Source organism: Nerophis lumbriciformis, linkage group LG03 (assembly GCF_033978685.3).
Source record: "Nerophis lumbriciformis linkage group LG03, RoL_Nlum_v2.1, whole genome shotgun sequence".
NCBI lineage: Eukaryota > Metazoa > Chordata > Actinopteri > Syngnathiformes > Syngnathidae > Nerophis > Nerophis lumbriciformis.
In genome coordinates, this window is record NC_084550.2 from 22,725,629 (window position 1) to 22,746,469 (window position 20,841).

Here is a 20,841-nt window from a genome sequence, read left to right on the forward strand (position 1 = left end):
CCTGCTTATTTCAGCAAGACAATGCCAAGCCACGTGTTACAATAGCGTGGCTTGGTAGTGAAAGAGTGCCGGTACTAGACTGGCCTGCCTGTAGTCCAGACCTGTCTCCCATTGAAAATGTGTGGCGCATTATGAAGCCTAAAATAGCACAACAGAGACCTCGGACTGTTGAACAACAAGCAAGAATGGGAAAGAATTCCACCCGAAAAGCTTAAAAAATTGCTCTCCCCAGTTCCCAAACGTTTACTGAGTGTTGTTAAAAGGAAAGGCCATGTAACACAGTGGTAAAAATGCCCCTGTGACAAAAAAGAGTTTGAACATTAAATATCTTGTCTTTGCAGTCTATTCAATTGAATATAAGTTGAAAATCATCGTATTCCATTCTTATTTATGAATTACACAACCTGTCAACTTCACTGGTTTTGTGTTTTGTGTACAGATACTTTATGTCAAACTGTACTTTACTTACACGGCAAAACATATGATGAACAAATATTTCAGTAGAATTGTTGAGGTCAACATGACATTCATTGCTCCGGTTTTAGTTTCTCCTCCCTCGCATCCCTGTGAATGAGTGATATAGAAAGCATTCAATTGATGAAATTATACCAAAAAAAAACTCTTCAACCAAAACAACAAGAACCTTACCAAAGAGTCCAGCATATTTTCCGGGATTTGCTGCTTATTTATCGATGCAACTTTCCTGATCAACCTCTTGGCTTCGTCAAGTCTTCCCTGACCCAGGAGCCACCTTGCAGATTCAGGAATCCACCTTTAATAATATCAAAAGATAAACTGCCAAAAAGAAGGATTCAAACTGGGAAACCCGTTTCCTGTTACGTACCAGATGTAGAGGACGACAAGGGCGTGCAATCCTGCGGCCACGTATTCTATTGATCTCCAGTCAAGAATGACGTAGAACAGTCCAGCCATGAAACATTGTCCCAGGGCGGCAAACATTTGGCCCAGACAGGAGGCAAATGACCTTTTGGTAGCCCCGATCCACTCTGTAGCTATAAAGATCGTTTGTCCAGACGGAATATTATCAATATTCTCTAACCCCACCCGTTACAAAACCTACCCAATACCGTGGAGTTGATTCTATAGCCTGCGAGAGCAGCGCCGACCAGGAACTGTGCCACAATGTAGACGTAGATATTTGGAGATGTGGCGCACACGAGAGTGCACACTAACATGAGCACAGCCGGTATCTGCGTTGTTTTCTGACGACCGAATCTAAAGTTGACATTGAGATAGGTTATGGAGGTTAGACACTGACATCACATGGACAAAGATGAGACCTTCTGGAGGAAAGTCCTGTAGTCTGATGGAACAAAAATGGAGATGTTTGGCCACAATACCCAGCAATATGTTTGGAGGGGAAAAGGTAAGGCCTTTAATCCCAGGAACACTAAGCCTACCGTCAAGCATGGTGGTGGTAGTATTATGCTCTGGGCCTGTTTTGCTGCCGATGGAACTGGTGCTTTACAGAGACTAAAAAGGATTACCTCCAAATTCTTCAGGACAAGCTAAAATGATCAGCCCGAAGGTTGGGTCTTGGGCGCAGTTGGGTGTTCCAACAGGACAATGACCCCAAACACACGTCAAAAGTGGTAAAGGGATGGCTAAATCAGGCGAGAATTAAATTCCTATAGAATGTCCTGACTTAACCCTTGTGTAATGCTCATATTGTTGTTACTCAGCCAGCCTTTGTGGGTCTGATGGACCCGTTGCATTTTGTGGCTTTTGATGCCTCACAATCAAACACTTTTATGTTAAAATACTGAACAGATGTTTACCTTATCTTTACCTCCAAATTCTTCAGGACAAGCTAAAATGATCAGCCCGAAGGTTGGGTCTTGGGCGCAGTTGGGTGTTCCAACAGGACAATGACCCCAAACACACGTCAAAAGTGGTAAAGGGATGGCTAAATCAGGCGAGAATTAAATTCCTATAGAATGTCCTGACTTAACCCTTGTGTAATGCTCATATTGTTGTTACTCAGCCAGCCTTTGTGGGTCTGATGGACCCGTTGCATTTTGTGGCTTTTGATGCCTCACAATCAAACACTTTTATGTTAAAATACTGAACAGATGTTTACCTTATCTTTACCTCCAAATTCTTCAGGACAAGCTAAAATGATCAGCCCGAAGGTTGGGTCTTGGGCGCAGTTGGGTGTTCCAACAGGACAATGACCCCAAACACACGTCAAAAGTGGTAAAGGGATGGCTAAATCAGGCGAGAATTAAATTCCTATAGAATGTCCTGACTTAACCCTTGTGTAATGCTCATATTGTTGTTACTCAGCCAGCCTTTGTGGGTCTGATGGACCCGTTGCATTTTGTGGCTTTTAATGCCTCACAATCAAACACTTTTATGTTGAAATACTGAACAGATGTTTATTGGGATAAGGTAAACACTTTTATGTTGAAATACTGAACAGATGTTTACCTTATCCCAATAAACATCTGTTCAGTATTTTAACATAAAAGTGTTTGATTGTGAGGCATCAAAAGCCACAAAATGCAACGGGTCCATCAGACCCACAAAGGCTGGCTGAGTAACAACAATATGAGCATTACACAAGGGTTAAGTCAGGACATTCTATAGGAATTTAATTCTCGCCTGATTTAGCCATCCCTTTACCACTTTTGACGTGTGTTTGGGGTCATTGTCCTGTTGGAACACCCAACTGCGCCCAAGACCCAACCTTCGGGCTGATCATTTTAGCTTCTCCTGAAGAATTTGGAGGTAAAGATAAGGTAAACATCTGTTCAGTATTTTAACATAAAAGTGTTTGATTGTGAGGCATCAAAAGCCACAAAATGCAACGGGTCCATCAGACCCACAAACGCTGGATGAGTAACAACAATATGAACGTTACACGGAAAATTTCTCTGCCAGTTTCTGCATCCCACAGGGATTCTTCTTTGGGGTTTCTGCACCTGAGGTTCCCACAACATTGTTTGTCAACACTGTCTGCTCTCATTTTCTCGCACACTTGACCCTCTGATGTTCTGTGTACCTACACTCTGTCCTCCTCCTGTCTAGGCCTGCTGTGTGTGTGTGTGTGTGTGTGTGTGTGTGTGTGTGTGTGTGTGTGTGTGTGTGTGTGTGTGTGTGTGTGTGTGTGTGTGTGTGTGTGTGTGGTACACAGAACATACATTTCCACACTTCTATTAGCCCCGGGTCCAGTGGACCCGGACATCTTATATGTAATAGAAATGTGTAGAGGGGGTGTATGGTGTGTGGTCATTAAATATGTATTCTGATATATGTTCTTCACAGAAAATGAGCCAAAGTCAGTGAGTCTCAGTTTGAAAAAAATAATTAATTGTATAATTTTTCTTAGGGATGTCCGATAATGGCTTTTTGCCGATATCTGATATTCCGATATTGTCCAACTCTTTAATTACCGATATCGATATCAACAGATATATACAGTCGTGGAATAAACACATTATTATGCCTAATTTGGACAACCAGGTATGGTGAAGATAAGGTCCTTTAAAAAAATAAATAATAATAAAATAAGATAAATAAATTAAAAACATTTTTTTTAATAAAAAAGAAAGTAAAACAATTTAAAAACAGTTAGATAGTGCCAGGACTTGGACTGTGGTGTGGTTTGTTCTCCCGAGGTGCAAGTGAATTGGACCAGATGTGGCGTGAAGGTAAATACATGATTTATTTTAAACACTATAACTACAAAAAGAAGTAAACAAAAGGCGCGCACAATGGCGGAGAACAAACTATGAAACCAAAAAGACTCTCAACATGGAACAAAAACTTACTTTGGCATGGGACATGAAGCAGGATCTAAGAGGATGAAGAGTGTGTAGAGCATAATTGTGGGATGTCGTCAGAACGACAAACTGAAAACAATGAACTTAAATACTATAGACATGATTAACGAAAACAGGTGCGTGACTCAAAACGTGAAACAGGTGCGTGACGTGACAGGTGAAAACTAATGGTTGCTATGGTGGCAAAACAAAAGTGCACAAAAAGTCCAAAAACAAAACCGAACATGACTAAAACAAAAACATGATCACACAGGCATGACAGATAGAAACTAGTAATTAATGAAAATGAGTAAAATTAACTGTTAAAGGTTAGTACTATTAGTGGACCAGCTTATGTGTGCTTACGGACTGTATCCCTACAGACTGTATTGATATATATTGATATATAATGTAGGAACCAGAATATTAGTGTAAATGGGGGAGGGAGAATTTTTGGGTTGGTGCACTAATTGTAAGTGTATCTTGTGTTTTTTATGTTGATTTAATAAAAAAAATAAAAAATAAAAAAAATAAACCGATACCGATAATTAAAAAAAAACGATACCGATAATTTCCGATATTACATTTTAAAGCATTTATCGGCCGATATTATCGGACATCTCTAATTTTTCTTTTAATAAAAAATGAAAACGAGTCCCACAGACCCGAACACCACACAATGCTGGACAATGCTGAAGAAACAAGTCCATGTCAGAAAACCCAACAAATTTAGCTGACCTGCACCAATTTTGTCAAGAGGAGTGGTCAAAAATTCAAGCAGAAGCTTGTGGATGGCTACCAAAAGCGCCTTGAAACTTGCCAAGGGATATGCAAGCAAATATTAACATTGCTGTATGTATACTTTTGACCCAGCTAGACCCATAATAAATTCATAAAAGAACCAAACTTCACGAATCGTTTTTGTGACCAACAAGTATGTGCTCCAATCACTCTATCACAAAAAAATAAGACTTGTAGAAATGATTGGAAACTCAAGACAGCCATGACATTATGTCCTTTACAAGTGTATGTACACTTTTGACCACGACTGTATATTTAGTTACTTTGCATGTAGTCGGCTTTCGACCCCCCGGCCAAATTCTTTTCAGCCCAATAGTTTGGACACCCCTGTATTATGAGTAAGGAGCAAAGCGCTGTGTCACTATGCCAGAAAAGTAGTTTGTTTAAATTATCCCATCATCCAAAGTTGCCTGCTAGACTCAAGTCAATAGAAAAGATCCAAACTACAATCTAACCAAGATGCTCGTTTGAAAGCTATTGAGACTCCCAGTCCCGGACTAAAAATCATTTTTGTCCATATTGGGAATAACTTACGATTCAGCGAGAGGTCCAAAAATGATAGAACCCAAGAGAATACCAGCCATAAAGACTGTCTGCACAACATCCGGCATGTTGGATCTGTCACAGACAAGGTCAAACTACAAAAAGCAAAAAGGCAATAAGAAAATATCCCTTTGGGTAAATATGTCAGAACAAGAGTCAGCACTTACGTCAGTGACAATGGTGGACTTATATGTCGTGTCGTAGTACACCCAACCATTCCGGCACACCGTGGTCTCGTTTAGTCCGCGTTCCCCGATGGTCCTGATGTCCCAGTCCACTGGAACAAACATGTGACACCTGCTGAAAGAACCATCCCGCTCCAGAGGAATGGTCAGGTTCAGCTGCTCCTCCAACGTCAGGTTGGGAGCAGCCTTGAGGATCCAGTCCGTGTTACAATGTCTCTCTGGATCCGACTGGATGAACAGAAAACTGGAAAAAGACATGGGCAGTATTACGTTCGGAAAGGTTAACCCAAAAAGAATAACCTTCTGGAAAATTCCAAATTCTCCAATGGGCCGTAGAATCTCTCCGAAATTCATTTTGGGACAGAGTGGGAAACCTCCGTGTTACTGTAAATGTCAGGAAGATGAATGGTTAACTATTGTACTTCAGTCAGTAACCAGACATGACTACCTTTGGACACAATTTGACTCACAATGAACACTGTTCCCTACAAAACATAGGTATGTACATATTATATACACTATATTGCCAAAAGTATTTGGCTACCCATCCAAATGATCAGAATCAGGTGTCCTATCACTTGACAGGTGTATAAAATCAAGCACTTAGGCATGGAGACTGTTTCTACAAACATTTGTGAAAGAATGGATGATTTACATCGTGGAACTGTCATAGGATGCCACTGGTGCAACAAATCCAGTCGTGAAATTTCCTCGCTCCTAAATATTCCAAAGTCGACTTATTATAAGTAAATGGAAGATTTTGGGAACAACAGCAACTCAGCCACAAAGTGGTAGGCCACATAAACTGACGGAGAGGGGTCAGCGGATGCTGAAGCGCATAGTGCAAAGACTTTCTACACAGTCAGTTGCAACAGAGCTCCAAACTTCATGTGACCTTCCAATTAGCCCACGTACAATACGCAGAGAGCTTCATGGAATGGGTTTCCAGGGCTGAGCAGCTGTATCTAAGCCATACATCACCAAATCCCGCTTTTCCATCTGGCAATCTGATGGACCAGTCTAGAGTTTGGAGGTTGCCAGGAGAACGGTACATTGTGCATTGTGCCGATTGTGAAATTTGGTGGAGGAGGAATTATGGTGTGGGGTTGTTTTTACGGAGTTGGGCTTGGCCCCTTAGTTCCAGTGAAAGGAACTTTGAATGCTCCAGAATACCAAAACATTTTGGACAATTCCATGCTACCAACCTTGCGGGAACAGTTTGGAGCGGGTCCCTTCCTCCTCCAACATGACTGCGCACCAGTGCACAAAGCAAGGTCCATAAAGACATGGATGACAGAGTCTGGTGTGGATGAACTTGACTGGCCTGCACAGAGTCCTGACCTGAATCCAATAGAATGGAGACTGAGAGCCAGGCCTTCTCGACCAACATCAGTTGGTCAATGCGCTTTTGGAAGAATGGTCGAAAATTCCTATAAACACACTCCGCAACCTTGTGGACAGCCTTCCCAGAAGAGTTGACGCTGTAATAGCTGCAAAAGGTGGACTGACATCATATTGAACCCTTGTACCGAGGATGTCGTTGTGGCTTGTGCAGCCTTTTGAGACACTTGTGATTTAGGGCTATATAAATAAACATTGATTGATTGATTGATTGATTTGGAACATCCCACAGGTGTGCAGGCTAATTGGGAACAGGTGGGTGCCATGATTGGGTATAAAAACAGCTTCCCAAAAAAGAATCCAATAAACACATGCATGATCGTAATGAGTCACTAAAAGTCCAGGAACATATGAATTAAAATATTTATTCCGCATATTGTACACTTTGGAGAAACACAACAAAAGAGGGATGCAGTATTCCCAATCCAAACTAAAATCTTGTTGATTTGCTGCCAGCGTGTTCACTCCGTCCATTTTTTAGGGTAATCCCATTTCTGTATAGAAACAGGAAAACACAAAATGCATACATTAATACACTTTTTGCATTGTTTCGGATCAACATATCTACGGGTTGAAAACAAAAGCACATTCATAAAAATATACATTTAATATTCCAATTCGACAAACCATTTTGGATTGACCGAGACCATTGTACAGTATATGGTCAGTCATTTCCCTAATTTCCCTAAAACCAAGGAGCTGGTCATCGACTTCAAGAAGAAAATGACCCCTGTGGAGACCAACAAAATCCAGAGCCGGGAGGTGGCAATAGTGGGGCAGTACAAGTTCCTGGGAGTCCACTAAAACAGCAGACTGGACTGGAAGGACAACAGCAAAGCTGTATGCAAGAAGGGCATGAGCATATTCTTTTTCCTGAGGAAGCTTAGGTCCTTTATTGTGTGCAGCAAACTGTTGGAGATCTTGTATCAGTCTGTTGTGGCTAGTGCCCTGTACTTTGCAGTGGTTTGTTGGGGCAGCAGCACCAGCAAAAGGGAATTAAACCGGATTGACAAACTGATCCGGAAAGCCGGCCAAACTGTTGGCACGCAGTTGAAGGCGTTTGTGTCAGTGAGGGACAGGAGGACACTGGACAAACTGCTGGCCATCATGGACAATCCTGCCCACCCACTCCACCAGACAATTGAGGGACAGCGCAGCTCATACTCCAACAGGCTCCCTCAGCTTTGTGCCCACAGTGTTCGATTCAAGAACTCCTTCATTCCAGCTGTATAATCACTCGCCATACAGCAATAGATGATATCCGTCTGTTACCTGACCGCTTCTATGTTTGCTACCTCAAGACAGGTCAGCAGCGCAGAGACGTCCCCCGTTTTAGTCTACTTAGTACCTGCATTACCCTTTCCATCCTTTGAAACTGAGATACTGTGTGGATCAATTTCCAATTGTGGATCCATAAAGTTTGTCCAAGTCTAATCTTGTAGAACTGTGGTTTTAATAAAGGATTACATTTGAAAGTGAAACTCATTATTCACTCACCGCACATTCACACATTGATGGTGGTAAGCTACATTTGTAGCCACAGCTGCCTTGAGGTAGACTGACGGAACGGTGGCTACCAATTTGTGCCAACGGTCTCTACGACCGCCTTCAAACATTCTTACACATTCATACACCAGTGTGAGCAAGATTTACAGACGACTGCTCTACCTTCTGAGCCTCGCCGCCCCATAATGTACTTATTGGAATACTTGAGCAAATATACACGTCAATTCATATATTTGTTTTAAACTTTATTGACGTCAAACGGTTTTAAGCGTACACAATTGCACAGTTGCGTCTTCGACCTTCAGGCCTGCCGACTATACTATCTATTGTTCTTGAGATATTTATGTGTGTTTTGGTTATTTCTAATCACTTGCATGAAACTGTAAGAATGATCACTCTGTGTCTTAAATACGGTTAAAACATGTCAAATTCTCAAAAAGGAGGAAAGAGCCTCTGGTAATCCATCCATCCATCCATCTTCTTCCGCTTATCCGAGGTCGGGTCGCGGGGGCAGCAGCCTAAGCAAGGAAGCCCAGACTTCCCTCTCCCCAGCCACTTCGTCCAGCTCCTCCCGGGGGATCCCGAGGCGTTCCCAGGCCAGCCGGGAGACATAGTCTTCCCAACGTGTCCTGGGTCTTCCTCGTGGCCTCCTACCGGTCGGACGTGCCCTAAACAACTCCCTAGGGAGGCGCTCGGGTGGCATCCTGACTAGATGCCCGAACCACCTCATCTGGCTCCTCTCGATGTGGAGGAGCAGCGGCTTTACTTTGAGCTCTCCCCGGATGACAGAGCTTCTCACCCTATCTCTAAGGGAGAGCCCCGCCACCCGGCGGAGGAAACTCATTTCGGCCGCTTGTACCCGTGATCTTGTCCTTTCGGTCATAACCCAAAGCTCATGACCATAGGTGAGGATGGGAACGTAGATCGACCGGTAAATTGAGAGCTTTGCCTTCCGGCTCAGCTCCTTCTTCACCACAACGGATCGATACAGCGTCCGCATTACTGAAGACGCCGCACCGATCCGCCTGTCGATCTCACGATCCACTCTTCCCTCACTCGTGAACAAGACTCCGAGGTACTTGAACTCCTCCACTTGGTAATAATATTTTGAAAATATGGTAAAGATTTTAGTATGCTACACATCAATTTGACGCAATTCCTCTACATGATGTGGGCCATTCATGTGTTTTATCCAAGAATACATAGACTCGACTGTGTGCTATTGCAGAAGAGGTCAAAACCCATCTGGTTAGCACCATGTCGAGATACTTGGACGGTGAATGCTGGGAGGGCTCTGGAGCCATAGCGCACGAAGAAGGTGGCAGTGCCCGCCATGCCAATTTTAATGTGTTCATAGTTGTAGTGCTCCTCTGCTCCTGCTTTAATTGATTGTCGTGGAAAGGGCCGTCTTATTGTTGATTCATTAAGCAGCAACTTGGATGCAGCAGCAGCAGCAGCCAGACACTGCCCAGCTCTACAGTACACCACTTTTAAATGTGCTCTATAAATAAAGTTGATTTGATTTGATTTGACTTGAACGGCCTTGTGTGGGTGCCCACCGAGCTTGGCACTTGGGACGGGCTTAGCACTTGGGACGGGCTGGGCTGAGAATTAGCAGAGAGGTGAGATCGGCACACTTTAGAGAAGTGGGTTCTCTTAGGACAGCGCTGGCATCTCTGTCCTGTGGCTGAGCAAGTTGGCGCAAGGGTAGAGTGGGCAGAAGAGCCACAATTCCCACACAGCTTGCGTGCAGTAGCGGCCTGACGTCTTGCGACATTCACCTCGGAGTCCACGTGAGGGGAGGGGTTGGCAGGGGGCTGAGCGTCTGGGGCCATTGTCTGAGCCAGTGGTGCAAAGTGTGCAGGGGAGGAGTCTACGCCGGTTAGCCGCGATACTAATTGTGCAGCAGACTCCAGTTGAAAAGCCATTTCTACCGTTTTTGACCACAGCAGGTCGTTTGGTGACAAAAACAGTTTCTCCCGTAGCTTATGGACTGTTGTGCGTTCAGCCAGCTGATCGCGAATCATTTCTTCTTCCATCCATACATCTTCAACCGCTTATCCGGAATCGGGTCAGCAGGACAACAGCTTCAGCAGAGACCCCGAGACTTCCCTTTCCAGAGCAACATTAGCAACTTCCTCCTGGGGGATCCCGAAACGTCCCAGGCCAGAGAGGAGATTTAATCCCCCTCTGGTCTTTGGCCTGCCCCTGGGTCACCTCCCAGTGGGACGTGCAACCAGGACCTCCCTAGGGAGACGCTAGTGAGGCATCCGCACGAGATGCCCGAACCACCTAAGCTGGCTCCTTTCCAAGCGAAGGAGCAGCGGCTCTACTCCGAGTCTCTCTCGGGTGACTGAACTTCTCACCCTATCTCTAAGGGAGATGCCAGCCACCCTTCTTAGGAAACTCATTTCAGCCGCTTGTATCTACGATCTTATTCTTTCGGTCATGACCCACATTTCATGACCACAGGTGAGAGTAGGAATGTACATAGCTCGGTAGACCGAGAGCTTTGCCTACTGGCTCAGCTCTCGTTTCATCACAACAGAGCGGCAGAGAGACTGCAAAACTGCCCCAGCTGCTCCGATTATCCGGCTAATTTCCTTGTCCATCTTTCCCTCACTCGTGAACAAGACCCCGAGATACTTAAACTCCTCCACCTGGGACAGAGTCTCGTTCTCTGTACAAACCATCCGTTTCCTGCTGAGAACCTTGGCCTCAGATTTGGAGGCATTTCTTCTTCCAAAAGGCCAAATTTGCAGAGGCTCGCTAGGTAGCCGAGATCGGTGACGTAGTTGTGTACCAACTCCCCAACGTGTTGTCGCCGCTGGCAGAAGATGATTCACCGGATGATAACACTCTGTGAGCCAGCAAAATGTCCGAAAAGCAAAGCAACACAGTCCGTTTAATTCTGCGCAGGTCCAAGAGTGTTAAAAATCCTTTAACCCTCGCTACCCAGGCTGTGGATTAGAATGGCCTAGCATTGTTAGCCCGATGGTCGCTAAAAAGACAAATGCCAGCAGGACCAAGGGGTAGGCAGCTCGCCTGGCAGAGCGATAAAGGGAGGCAAAGGAGAAAAAGGAAGCGGCATCCTTGTCGCCAATGTTATATCCGAGGATACGCAGACTTGACTGTGTGCTAACACGAGTGTTTATTTTAATTTACGGCACTTCCAGATGGCGCAGGTCAATCTGCTTTACGGCACCACACTTCACTGTCGTAACACACCAACACCAGAACATAGCATAGACTATATGCTAGAAACAGATCAATTAGTTGGCTTACTTGTTGCCCTCAACCTCACGGGTAGAATCCGGCAGTTCTTTGCCCCTGGTTTCGGGGAGGAAGAAACCCAGAACTCCACTAAGCATTGAAAGGGTGCCAAAGATAACGCTGGGTAAAAACCAGTGATAAAAGGCCAACATGTTGATTGATGGAGAGAGGAGACCAGCTACTCGCCCAGCTATGCACAATAACCCAACAGCTGTTTGCCTGAGGAGAGAGAAGAGTTTAACTGGAAGTACAGAACACTGGGAATAAAATGTTGACACAAACTTGAAAAAAAAAATCTATATGTTATACGCAGGGCCGTCGTATAAGGAGGAAAGCCCCCAGTAGCCTCCATGACAAAATTGATATACTTACACTGAACTAATATACATTCATTCAAATGATTGACTAGCTTTTTTGCAGAAGGTTCTTAAAAACAGCACAGCGCTCCTGTAACTCTGACAAAATAAATGAATCAAAATCAAATGTCTACAGTAGAAGACGCTGGTTCTCTAGAATATACAAAATAGGCCTAAAGTGAAGACAGAAGCCCCTCAGTTCTTAGCTTTCTGGAAACGTGGGCCCCAAAACAATTACGTTTAATATCCCTGCTTTATGGCCTTACTTTGAGAACTAAAACAAAGCCATGGCCTTCACAACCCCATGACCCTGAGAAGAATACACAGTATACTGTAAATGTTGATCTCAGGACATTCAATGGATTGCAACTGGACTGCTTGGTTTGTCTTAGAAGACGTTTGCAGTAGTGTATAAATATTTAGGGTTTTGGCACTAGCCGCTAGACTAGATCTAAACAATCTAAGTCTAGGACTACTTCTGACCAATCTAAGTCTATGAGCATGATCTGTTAAAACCTACTCAGATCAGCGGGGAAAAGTCTTCTAAGACAAACCAAACAGTCCATCTATTGAATGCCCTGAGATTACAATGACCTGGATGAATGAGAACATTCATACAAAGTATATATATTGCTTACCTGACTGAAGTGGGGAACAGCTCCTGAGAGTAGACCATAGACACCGAAATATTCCAGTCCAAAAAGAACTTCCCTGTTGTTAAAAGAGCGAGAATAACAACAGCTTTGTCTGGAATGGGAACAAGTGAAAGATATGTGAGTGTAATATGTCCAAGCTAAGGCATCATTTCTGTGAAAAATTATGGATTCACCTTGAGAGAAAGCCACGGTCAGGACACTGACCAAGCCACCTGCCAGGAGGGTTAAAATCACAGACATTTTTCTTCCCAACAACTCCAAAAACCAGATGCACAGAAAGTGTGCGGGTATTTCTGCGATTCCAAACACAAATTGAACCAGGAAGATGTTCAAACCAAATGTTCCAACACTGAGAGAAATACAAATGTAGCCTAAGAATGACGAAAACCTAGGTGAGAAAAAAGAAATAAATGAGAGGATGTAAAATTAAATAACTAAATGTTTTTACACACCAGAAAAAACACGAAATTATTAAGTAAATCAGCAGCTTTCTTGTGGTTAAAAGCATTTTCATGGCTCCACTTTCGACCTCTTTTCCCTCATGTTCCTCTAGCTGCGTAGTTCAAGAGAAGAACAAACGATTAAAGACTGGAATAAATAATTCAGTGGGTTATTTTATAAAGCACACCATGCAGTCCAAAGTATTCTCTGGGACTTCCTGTTTATTTATTGAGGCCACTTTCTTGATCAGCGTCTTTGCTTCCTCAATTCTCCCTTGACACAACAACCACCTGGCAGATTCTGGAATCCACCTTGAATAAAAGGTTGGAGTCAAAAAGGAAAAAATAGTCACTATTTAACAAGACATACCACATGTAGAAGACCAAAGGGCAATAAGCTGCTCCCAGCACGTATTGAGCTATTCTCCATTTCCGAATGGCGTAGACCAGTCCAGCCATGAAACATTGTCCAACTGCAGCAAACACTTGACTCAAACAGGAGGCATAGGACCTTTTGGTGACTCCTATCCACTCTGTGGCTATAAAGACATTTTTTACACTCAAGTTGTACACAAGTTAAAGCCCCCACCTGTCGTATGTCATACCTAATACAGTGGAGTTCATTCGATATGCGCCGCAACCAATCCCAACCAGGAACTGTGCCACGATGTAGACATAGATATTTGGAGCCGCTCCGGCCATGAAGCTGCACGCCATCATGAGCACGGCAGGTACCTGCGTTGTTCTCAGACGTCCAAATCTAAAAATGGACATTCCAGATACTTAATCATCCATTTATTCTTCACCAGTGTTAGGAAAAATGACATGACATAACAACTTTTACCAGTAACAATCAATCCGATTGAACATTTTTATATATGTTACAGCGCCGTTACCGATGTGTTTGACGTAACGTGGCACGCTACTCTTGGTGTAGTTGTATGTCAACAAGACAGCATCAGAAGCACGGCAAATTCAATGCAGGAAGTAACTTTTTCACTAATAAAAGCAACAACAAGTGCCACACTAATTGTTTCCCCGGCTTTGACTCTCCCGAAGAACAGTGCGGTGAAGAAACAACAAACTACTTTCTTGTCTCTCATGGACGCATACCTGTCAGGTTCAAACACTGATGACATCTATTAAACAAGACAAGAGGCAAAGAATTAAACAGAAACAATTCAATTTGGACTCAATATATTGAGGAGAGTCGCCCGGACATTGTATCCTTCTACAATCTCCAGCACGCTCTGCCCAAAGATTGCACTCCTCCTTCTTTATTTGACTTTCTCCCCCCACCTGACCACCGCTGCTTCCAGTGGGAAGTGAGCCGTAAACAGCGTTGCCTTTGGTTACCGAACAGTTCAAAAGAAGAGGTCGTAAAATAGTTCAAAAAAAGTTCCGTAAAATAGTTCAAAAAGAGTTCGTAAAATACTTCAAAAAGAGTTTGTCTGGAAATTGGGCAGATCCTTGGTTCTCTCCGCTTTGAAGTCCTTGGGCCAGAACAACATCCTTCTGTTGATTACCATACATGAGAGAACACAGGAACACCTTCTTGCGCCCCCCCCCCCCCCCCCCCCCCCCCCTACACAGTGGAGTTTTACGAGCCTTACTCTTGGTAGGTTTCAAAAGACAGCCTTTTGTCTTCTTGTCAGGAACACAATGTAATACAAAATTTTTGTGATAATTTCAAAACAATTATTCTAACAATACCTGTTGTTGTAGACTTTGGACTAGCGACTGCACGACATCAAGGCCGCGGAATAGAGACACACAAAAATATACGCCACACACACATACCCCACCCCCCATCCAACGCCCTTGACGCGAATCCCTTAGGGGTGATGGACGGATGGGCAGCGCCTGAAGAGCTGCAGCCTGCCACCATGGCCCCTCACTCCCTCCCCTCTGTTGCTAGTCTCGAGATGTTGTAATATGTATACATGCTCTGCTATGGAGGATTTTTCCCACTCCAGACTAGGCTCCAAATTGTATTTATTTTATTTTTTTCCTCCCCCAGCGTTTACCTTGTTCCCATCTTTTACGGGGCGCCTGGTGGTGACCCATCAGCGTTCCTGTTCTGTAACCCTGTACACTTTCAAATCGGTCGAGAAATGTTGAAGTATAAACATGTTGAATTGAAAAATGGTATTACGGAAGTCCTGGAGTTTTGGGAAAACCGGGTTTTTTTCTAGTTCAAAAAAACAACTTCGTTTTTTGTCCTGATTAAGAGGAATGCTTTGACAATGGAACGGTTGAAATGCGTTGAAAAATGTGGTAGGAGTAGTCGCCAGAAAAAAGGGTGGAAATGGGGATTTGGAAAAGCAGGAATTCTGGAAAACCCTGGAATTTCTTTGAACATGGAAAAATGATAGTTTGAATTTCCAGAATGGTGGAATGTGTTGAATGTGGAATGGTTTGAATAGGTTGAAAAATGTGGAAATGGTGAAAGTTTGAAAAATGGCAAATGTCCCGCGGCTGAGATAGGCTCCTGCAACCCCCGCGATCCCGAAAGGGACAAGCAGTAGAAAATGGATGGACGGAAAAATGTCTTGGAAAACCTGAAATTCTGGAAAATCTGGGAATTTTTGGAATTTATCAAGGGAAAGCCCGCGATTCCCGAATAGGCTGAAGAGTTATTTGATCATTCCTCCAAATTCGTGATTCGGGATGAAGATGCTACCAGAACACATACTATAAGAAATTGCCTCCGATTCGGTAGGCGGCGTTAGCAGGCAAGTTACATTTTGGAGCTCAAAATGGGCGTTTCAAAAGGTCCTGAAACTCTTTAGAAAACAAGGTAAAACCAACGTTGTGTCTAATTTGGGAGTGACTTTACCTGTAGAGATGTTTAGGTCGAGAACTATGCAATAAAGCCCAAAGTATGGCCCTTTAAGTTACTTACGATTCAGCAAGAGGTCCTAAGACGAAAGAACCAACAAGACAACCAGCCATGAAAACTGTCTTCACCAGTGCAGGTACGTTGGACCTGTCACACACCAGATCAAACTACGAGGCAACACTCACAGAATTAGCATGTCTGAAACAACCGAGACAGCAAATTAGCGCTTAGTCACTTACATCAGTGACAATGGTGGACTCGTACGTCGTGTCGTAGTACACCCAACCGTTCTGGCACACCGTGGTCTCATTGAGTCCACGGTCTCTGATGGATCCGATGTCCCAGTCCACTGGATCGAACATGCGACACCTGCTGAAAGAACCATCCTGCTCCAGAGGAACGGTCAGGTTCAGCTGCTCCTCCAACGTCAGGTTGGGAGCAGCCTTGAGGATCCAGTCCGTGTTACAATGTGTCTCTGGATCAGACTGGATGAAAAGAAAACTACACAGAGAAGCAATCATAAATATATTTGGAAGAGTTAATCCAAAAAGTATGAGCTTCTGGAAAATTCCAAATTCTCCAATGGCCTGCAGAATCTCCCCAAAAGCCATTTTCCCTGTGCGAGATAGTTGTGTCCTCAAGTGTTCATGTTGGTTGTGTGTTGAAATAAGAAAATTGTGAGAAACCGGTTCAAGTGAGGGCTCGGTCTCTCGCTTGTTTGTTGAGCTTGTGCCAGAGATATCATTATTAATTTTTATTTTATTTTTTATAGCACTTATCGGGAACTGAGAAACTGAATTATTTGTTGTGTAAATAATCATTAACTTAGAATTTAATGGCAGCAACACATTACAAAAAAGTTGTCACAGGGGCATTTTTACCACTGTGTTACATGGCCTTTTATTTTAACAACACTCGGTAAACGTTTGGGAACTGAGGAGACACGTTTTTTAAGCTTTTCAGGTGGAATTATTTCCCATTTTTGCTTGATGTTGTGGAGGATGCATATGTGTTTAAGAGTTCTTTCTTTTTACATAGCCATGTTTAGAGTAGATAGTACTTTTCCTTTCTTTATTATACCAGTCTCTCTTTGTCTTCAGATTGTCTGTTTAGTGTCTTACACCATCAGGAATGTGAAACCAAACGCCCAAATCTTCCTTATCAGTGTTGCGAGGCGGGGGGGCTTTCTTTGTGTGCAAGAAGTTGGCTTTTCCGTTTGAATGTCAGATCAACTAGAGTAGCCGATATGAATGTATTGGTTAAGATGATCTCCTAAAGCTTTAGTAAAACTTGAAAATATTCCTATTCTGTCTTGATGGTCCTTCTTACTCAGCATATATGTCATCGAAAGAATTTGGGAAAACCAGTAACTTAGATTCCCTGGGAGGAAGAACTGGTCGACGCAACAATGTACAGCTTAAGTTGTTCAACAGTCTGTCGTGGTATTTTAGGCTTCATAATGCGCCACACATTTTCAATGGGAGACAGGTATGGACTACAGGCAGGCCAGTCTAGTACCCGCACTCTTTTACTATGAAACCATAGGCATTGTCTTAAAGTTAAAGTTAAAGCACCACTGATAGTCTTACACACACACAAGGTGTGGTGAAGTTACCCTCTGCATTTGACCCATCCCCTTGTTCCACCACCCTGGTAGGTGAGGGGAGCAGTGAGCAGCAGCGGTGGCCGCGCTCGGGAATCATTTTGGTGATTTAACCCCCAATTCCAACCCTTGAGTGCCAAGCAGGGAGGCAATGGGTCCCATTTTTATAGTCTTTGGTATGACTTGGCCGGGATTTGAACTCACGACCTACTGATGATCTCAGGGCGGACACTCTCACCACAAGGCCACTGAAATAAGCAGGGGCGTCCATGATAATGTTGCTTGGATGGCATTATAACTCAGCTTGTATTGAAAATATTAATGAAAATAGAAATTCAATGAATAGATTAGTTGGTATCAAATATGTGGTTCATAAGACACTTGTGATCTAAATAAACTTTAATTGATTGATTGATTGATTGATTTCTGCCTCCCACTGAAACAAAATAAGTCACTAGACTAGTCACACAACAACAACTCTTAACATGTAGTTTGTGTTACTTTTCTACTGTTGTTTCTTGTTTTCATCGAGTTAATTTTTTCTGGAAAAACAACATAGAAAACAAATAAGACAATGCATAAGTTTATTTAAAATTAATTTTTGGGTTTATTTTTTTGTTATTGATTTGTCTTCACATGTCATTAATTTATGAGTCATATTCCATGATTTTCATTTCCCTGAAGAAGGAAAACATGCTTGGTTTCAAGTGAAAGAGGTGATGAATTCCTTAATGAAGTACATATCTGGTTTAACGAACATTAAACAGGAAATTGAGGAATATGGCGGTGCGGTCGAGGACTTTGCACATCCTGTTGACCGTGCATCCAACATCTCAAGTCAGCATCTGGTCTAGTGTTCTGTCCAAATGAGCTGCTTTGTCGAGAGAGAAAAAAAAAATACCATTTGCATAATTCAATAGCAGTGTCCATACATACAAACACACACACACACATATATATATATATATATATATATATATATACACATTCATACATATACATGAATATATATATATATATATATATATATACACATTCATACATATACATGAATATATATATATATATATATATATATATATATATATATATATATATATATATATATATATATATATATATATATACACATTCATACATATACATGAATATATATATATATATATACATATATATATATATATATATATATATATATATATGAATAATGTACATACACGGTGGAAGAGGGGTTAGTGTGTCTGCCTCACAATACGAAGGTCCTGAGTAGTCCTGAGTTCAATCCCGGGCTCGGGATCTTTCTGTGTGGAGTTTGCATGTTCTCCCCGTAACTGCGTGGGTTCCCTCCGGGTACTCCGGCTTCCTCCCACCTCCAAAAACATGCAGCTGGGGATAGGTTGATTGGCAACACTAAATTGGCCCTAGTGTGTGAATGTGAATGTGAATGTTGTCTGTCTATCTGTATTGGCCCTGTGATGAGTTGGCGACTTGTCCAGGGTGTACCCCGCCTTCCGCCCGAATGCAGCTGAGATAGGCTCCAGCACCCCCCACCCCAAAAAGGGACAAGCGGTAGAACATTTTTGAGGCCCTTAATATGCACAAAAGGTTCCCCTATTTTGCAGGCACGTCAGGGTTGGTAGAAATATTTATATTTTGGGGGTCCCTAAAATGACATTTCAAAATTGGCTGTCTAGCCCCCCCTACTAGTTTCACGTATCGACACGGAAATCGCAGGAGATGTCTCCGTAACACGGCGCCAAACTTGGCTCCACGAACTCAGATCTCTTTTGGGTGAAATGCAACTGCATTACTATAGTGGCACCAATATTGCCCCCTATACAGGTGTTGTATTATACCACCTGAAGCCAAATCTATCCAGCTTACCACCAAATAATTCCTATCTGTAGGTAATCGTTTTGATTCACCTTTATGTGCAATGAATAGGAACATATCCTGAACGCATCGTTCTGGTTGGACATTTCCCCCGCACCAAAAGTGTCTAAAGGTGAGACAAGACAGTTGCTACAAAATGATTTATTCAATGACTTTGCATATCAAAAGTATTGGAGACACACAACAAAAAACGCATACGGGAATCCAGATTCAAACTAAAATGTTGTCGATTTTCTGCCGGGGTGTTCAACCTATCCATTTTTTTTTTTTAAAGGTAATCACATTTCAGTAAAGAAATAGATAAACACATAACAAATGTATTAACTATATAAAAGCTGTCGCAGCAACACTTTTATAAAGACCTTTTGAAAAGACAAAAGTAACTTTTGATTTACTCCATCCATCCATCTTCTTCCGTTTATCAGAGGTCGGGTCGCAGGGAAGCCCAGACTTCCCTCTCCCCAGGCACTTTGTCCAGCTCCTCTCCGGGGATCCCGAGGCGTGACGGAGGCAGATATTTACATATATCCGAATTTAAGTGTTACTTATTTTCATTTCATAATCATATTACAAAACAGCTGGTGTTTTTCTTCCAATTGTGGTCTTTTGGTTGTCTGCAAAACTGTGTGCTTAACCTTGAATGAGGAATGTTAGAGAGAGAGATAATGGACATTTGTTTTGGCTAGAGAGACATGACTGCCAGGGACTTAAGAGGGGAGAGGGGGTTTTTCGGGGGGGAGACGATCTTGGGGGCGCAATTGAATGTTCTATGCTGGACTGGTCTCAATGTATATCTGCAAAGCTTTGCAAATATATTACAAAATACCTATTCTGTCTCTGGTGGTTTTTCAACTCAGCTTTAAGTGTCGTAAAGAGCTTGGGAGCGACTTGTGACTTGAATTCCCTGGGAGGAACAACTGGTCCAAAACGCAACACCAGCCGGGAGAGATAGTCTTCCCAACGTGTCCTGGGTCTTCCCCGTGGCATCCTACCGGTCCTACGTGCCCAAAATACCTCTCAATCCACCTCATCTGGCTCCTCTCGATGTGGAGGAGCAGCGGCTTCACTTTGAGCTCCTTCCAGATGGCAGAGCTTCTCACCCTATCTCTAAGGGAGAGCCCCGCCACTCGGCGGAAGAAACTTATTTCGGCCGCTTGTACCCGTGATCTAGTCCTTTCGGTCATAACCCAAAGCTCATGACCATAGGTGAGGATGGGAACGTAGATCGACCGGTAAATTGAGAGCTTTGCCTTCCGGCTCAGCTCCTTCTTCACCACAACGGATCGATTCAGCGTCCGCATTACTGAAGACGCCGCACCGATCCGCCTGTCGATCTCACGATCCACTTTTCCCTCACTCGTGAACAAGACTCCGAGGTACTTGAACTCCTCCACTTGGGGCAAGATCTCCTCCCCAACTTTTGATTTACTAAAATATTAAAATTTGACAAACTATTGTATACAGTTTTGGATTGACTGAGACCGTTGTACATAGCATGGTCAAAAATTCCCCTAATCTTGTAAAACTTTGGTTTTAATAATAGAATAGATTTTATAT

General features: G+C 43.0%; 2 protein-coding genes across 2 annotated transcripts in view; both read right to left on the reverse strand.

Moving 5' to 3' along the window:
- Window positions 1-5,700, reverse strand: part of LOC133581436 (uncharacterized) — a 41,692-nt gene extending 35,992 nt beyond the window's left edge. Inside the window, exons 1-6 of the mRNA XM_061935450.2 lie at window positions 5,297-5,700; window positions 5,121-5,224; window positions 1,082-1,236; window positions 845-1,013; window positions 649-772; window positions 470-564 (exon numbers count right to left, since the gene is read on the reverse strand). Of these exons, the coding sequence (XP_061791434.2) occupies window positions 470-564; window positions 649-772; window positions 845-1,013; window positions 1,082-1,236; window positions 5,121-5,224; window positions 5,297-5,668 (1,019 nt within the window). The 5' untranslated portion in view covers window positions 5,669-5,700. The remainder of the gene's footprint in view (window positions 1-469; window positions 565-648; window positions 773-844; window positions 1,014-1,081; window positions 1,237-5,120; window positions 5,225-5,296) is intronic.
- A 1,385-nt stretch (window positions 5,701-7,085) lies between these two features.
- LOC140678583 (solute carrier family 22 member 13-like) lies at window positions 7,086-16,399 on the reverse strand. Its single transcript, XM_072912822.1, has 10 exons — window positions 16,028-16,399; window positions 15,852-15,955; window positions 13,552-13,706; window positions 13,317-13,485; window positions 13,135-13,258; window positions 12,959-13,059; window positions 12,680-12,894; window positions 12,489-12,597; window positions 11,507-11,713; window positions 7,086-7,209 (listed from the first exon to the last, which is right to left on the reverse strand). Exons 1-10 carry the CDS (start codon window positions 16,397-16,399, stop codon window positions 7,146-7,148), a joined length of 1,620 nt encoding a protein of 539 aa, XP_072768923.1. The 3' UTR covers window positions 7,086-7,145.
- Window positions 16,400-20,841: the final 4,442 nt, after the last annotated feature.

Bases quoted from the DNA above. Each gene is read 5' to 3' on its own strand.
- LOC140678583 (XM_072912822.1), bottom strand. From the start codon at position 16,399: ATGGCTTTTGGGGAGATTCTGCAGGCCATTGGAGAATTTGGAATTTTC. The intron at 13,060-13,134 runs GTGTGCTTTATA...TGAACTACGCAG, and splicing joins AGAATACTTTGGACTGCATG to CTAGAGGAACATGAGGGAAA. The intron at 7,210-11,506 runs GTAAGCCAACTA...GTTTCTATACAG, and splicing joins CGTGAGGTTGAGGGCAACAA to AAATGGGATTACCCTAAAAA.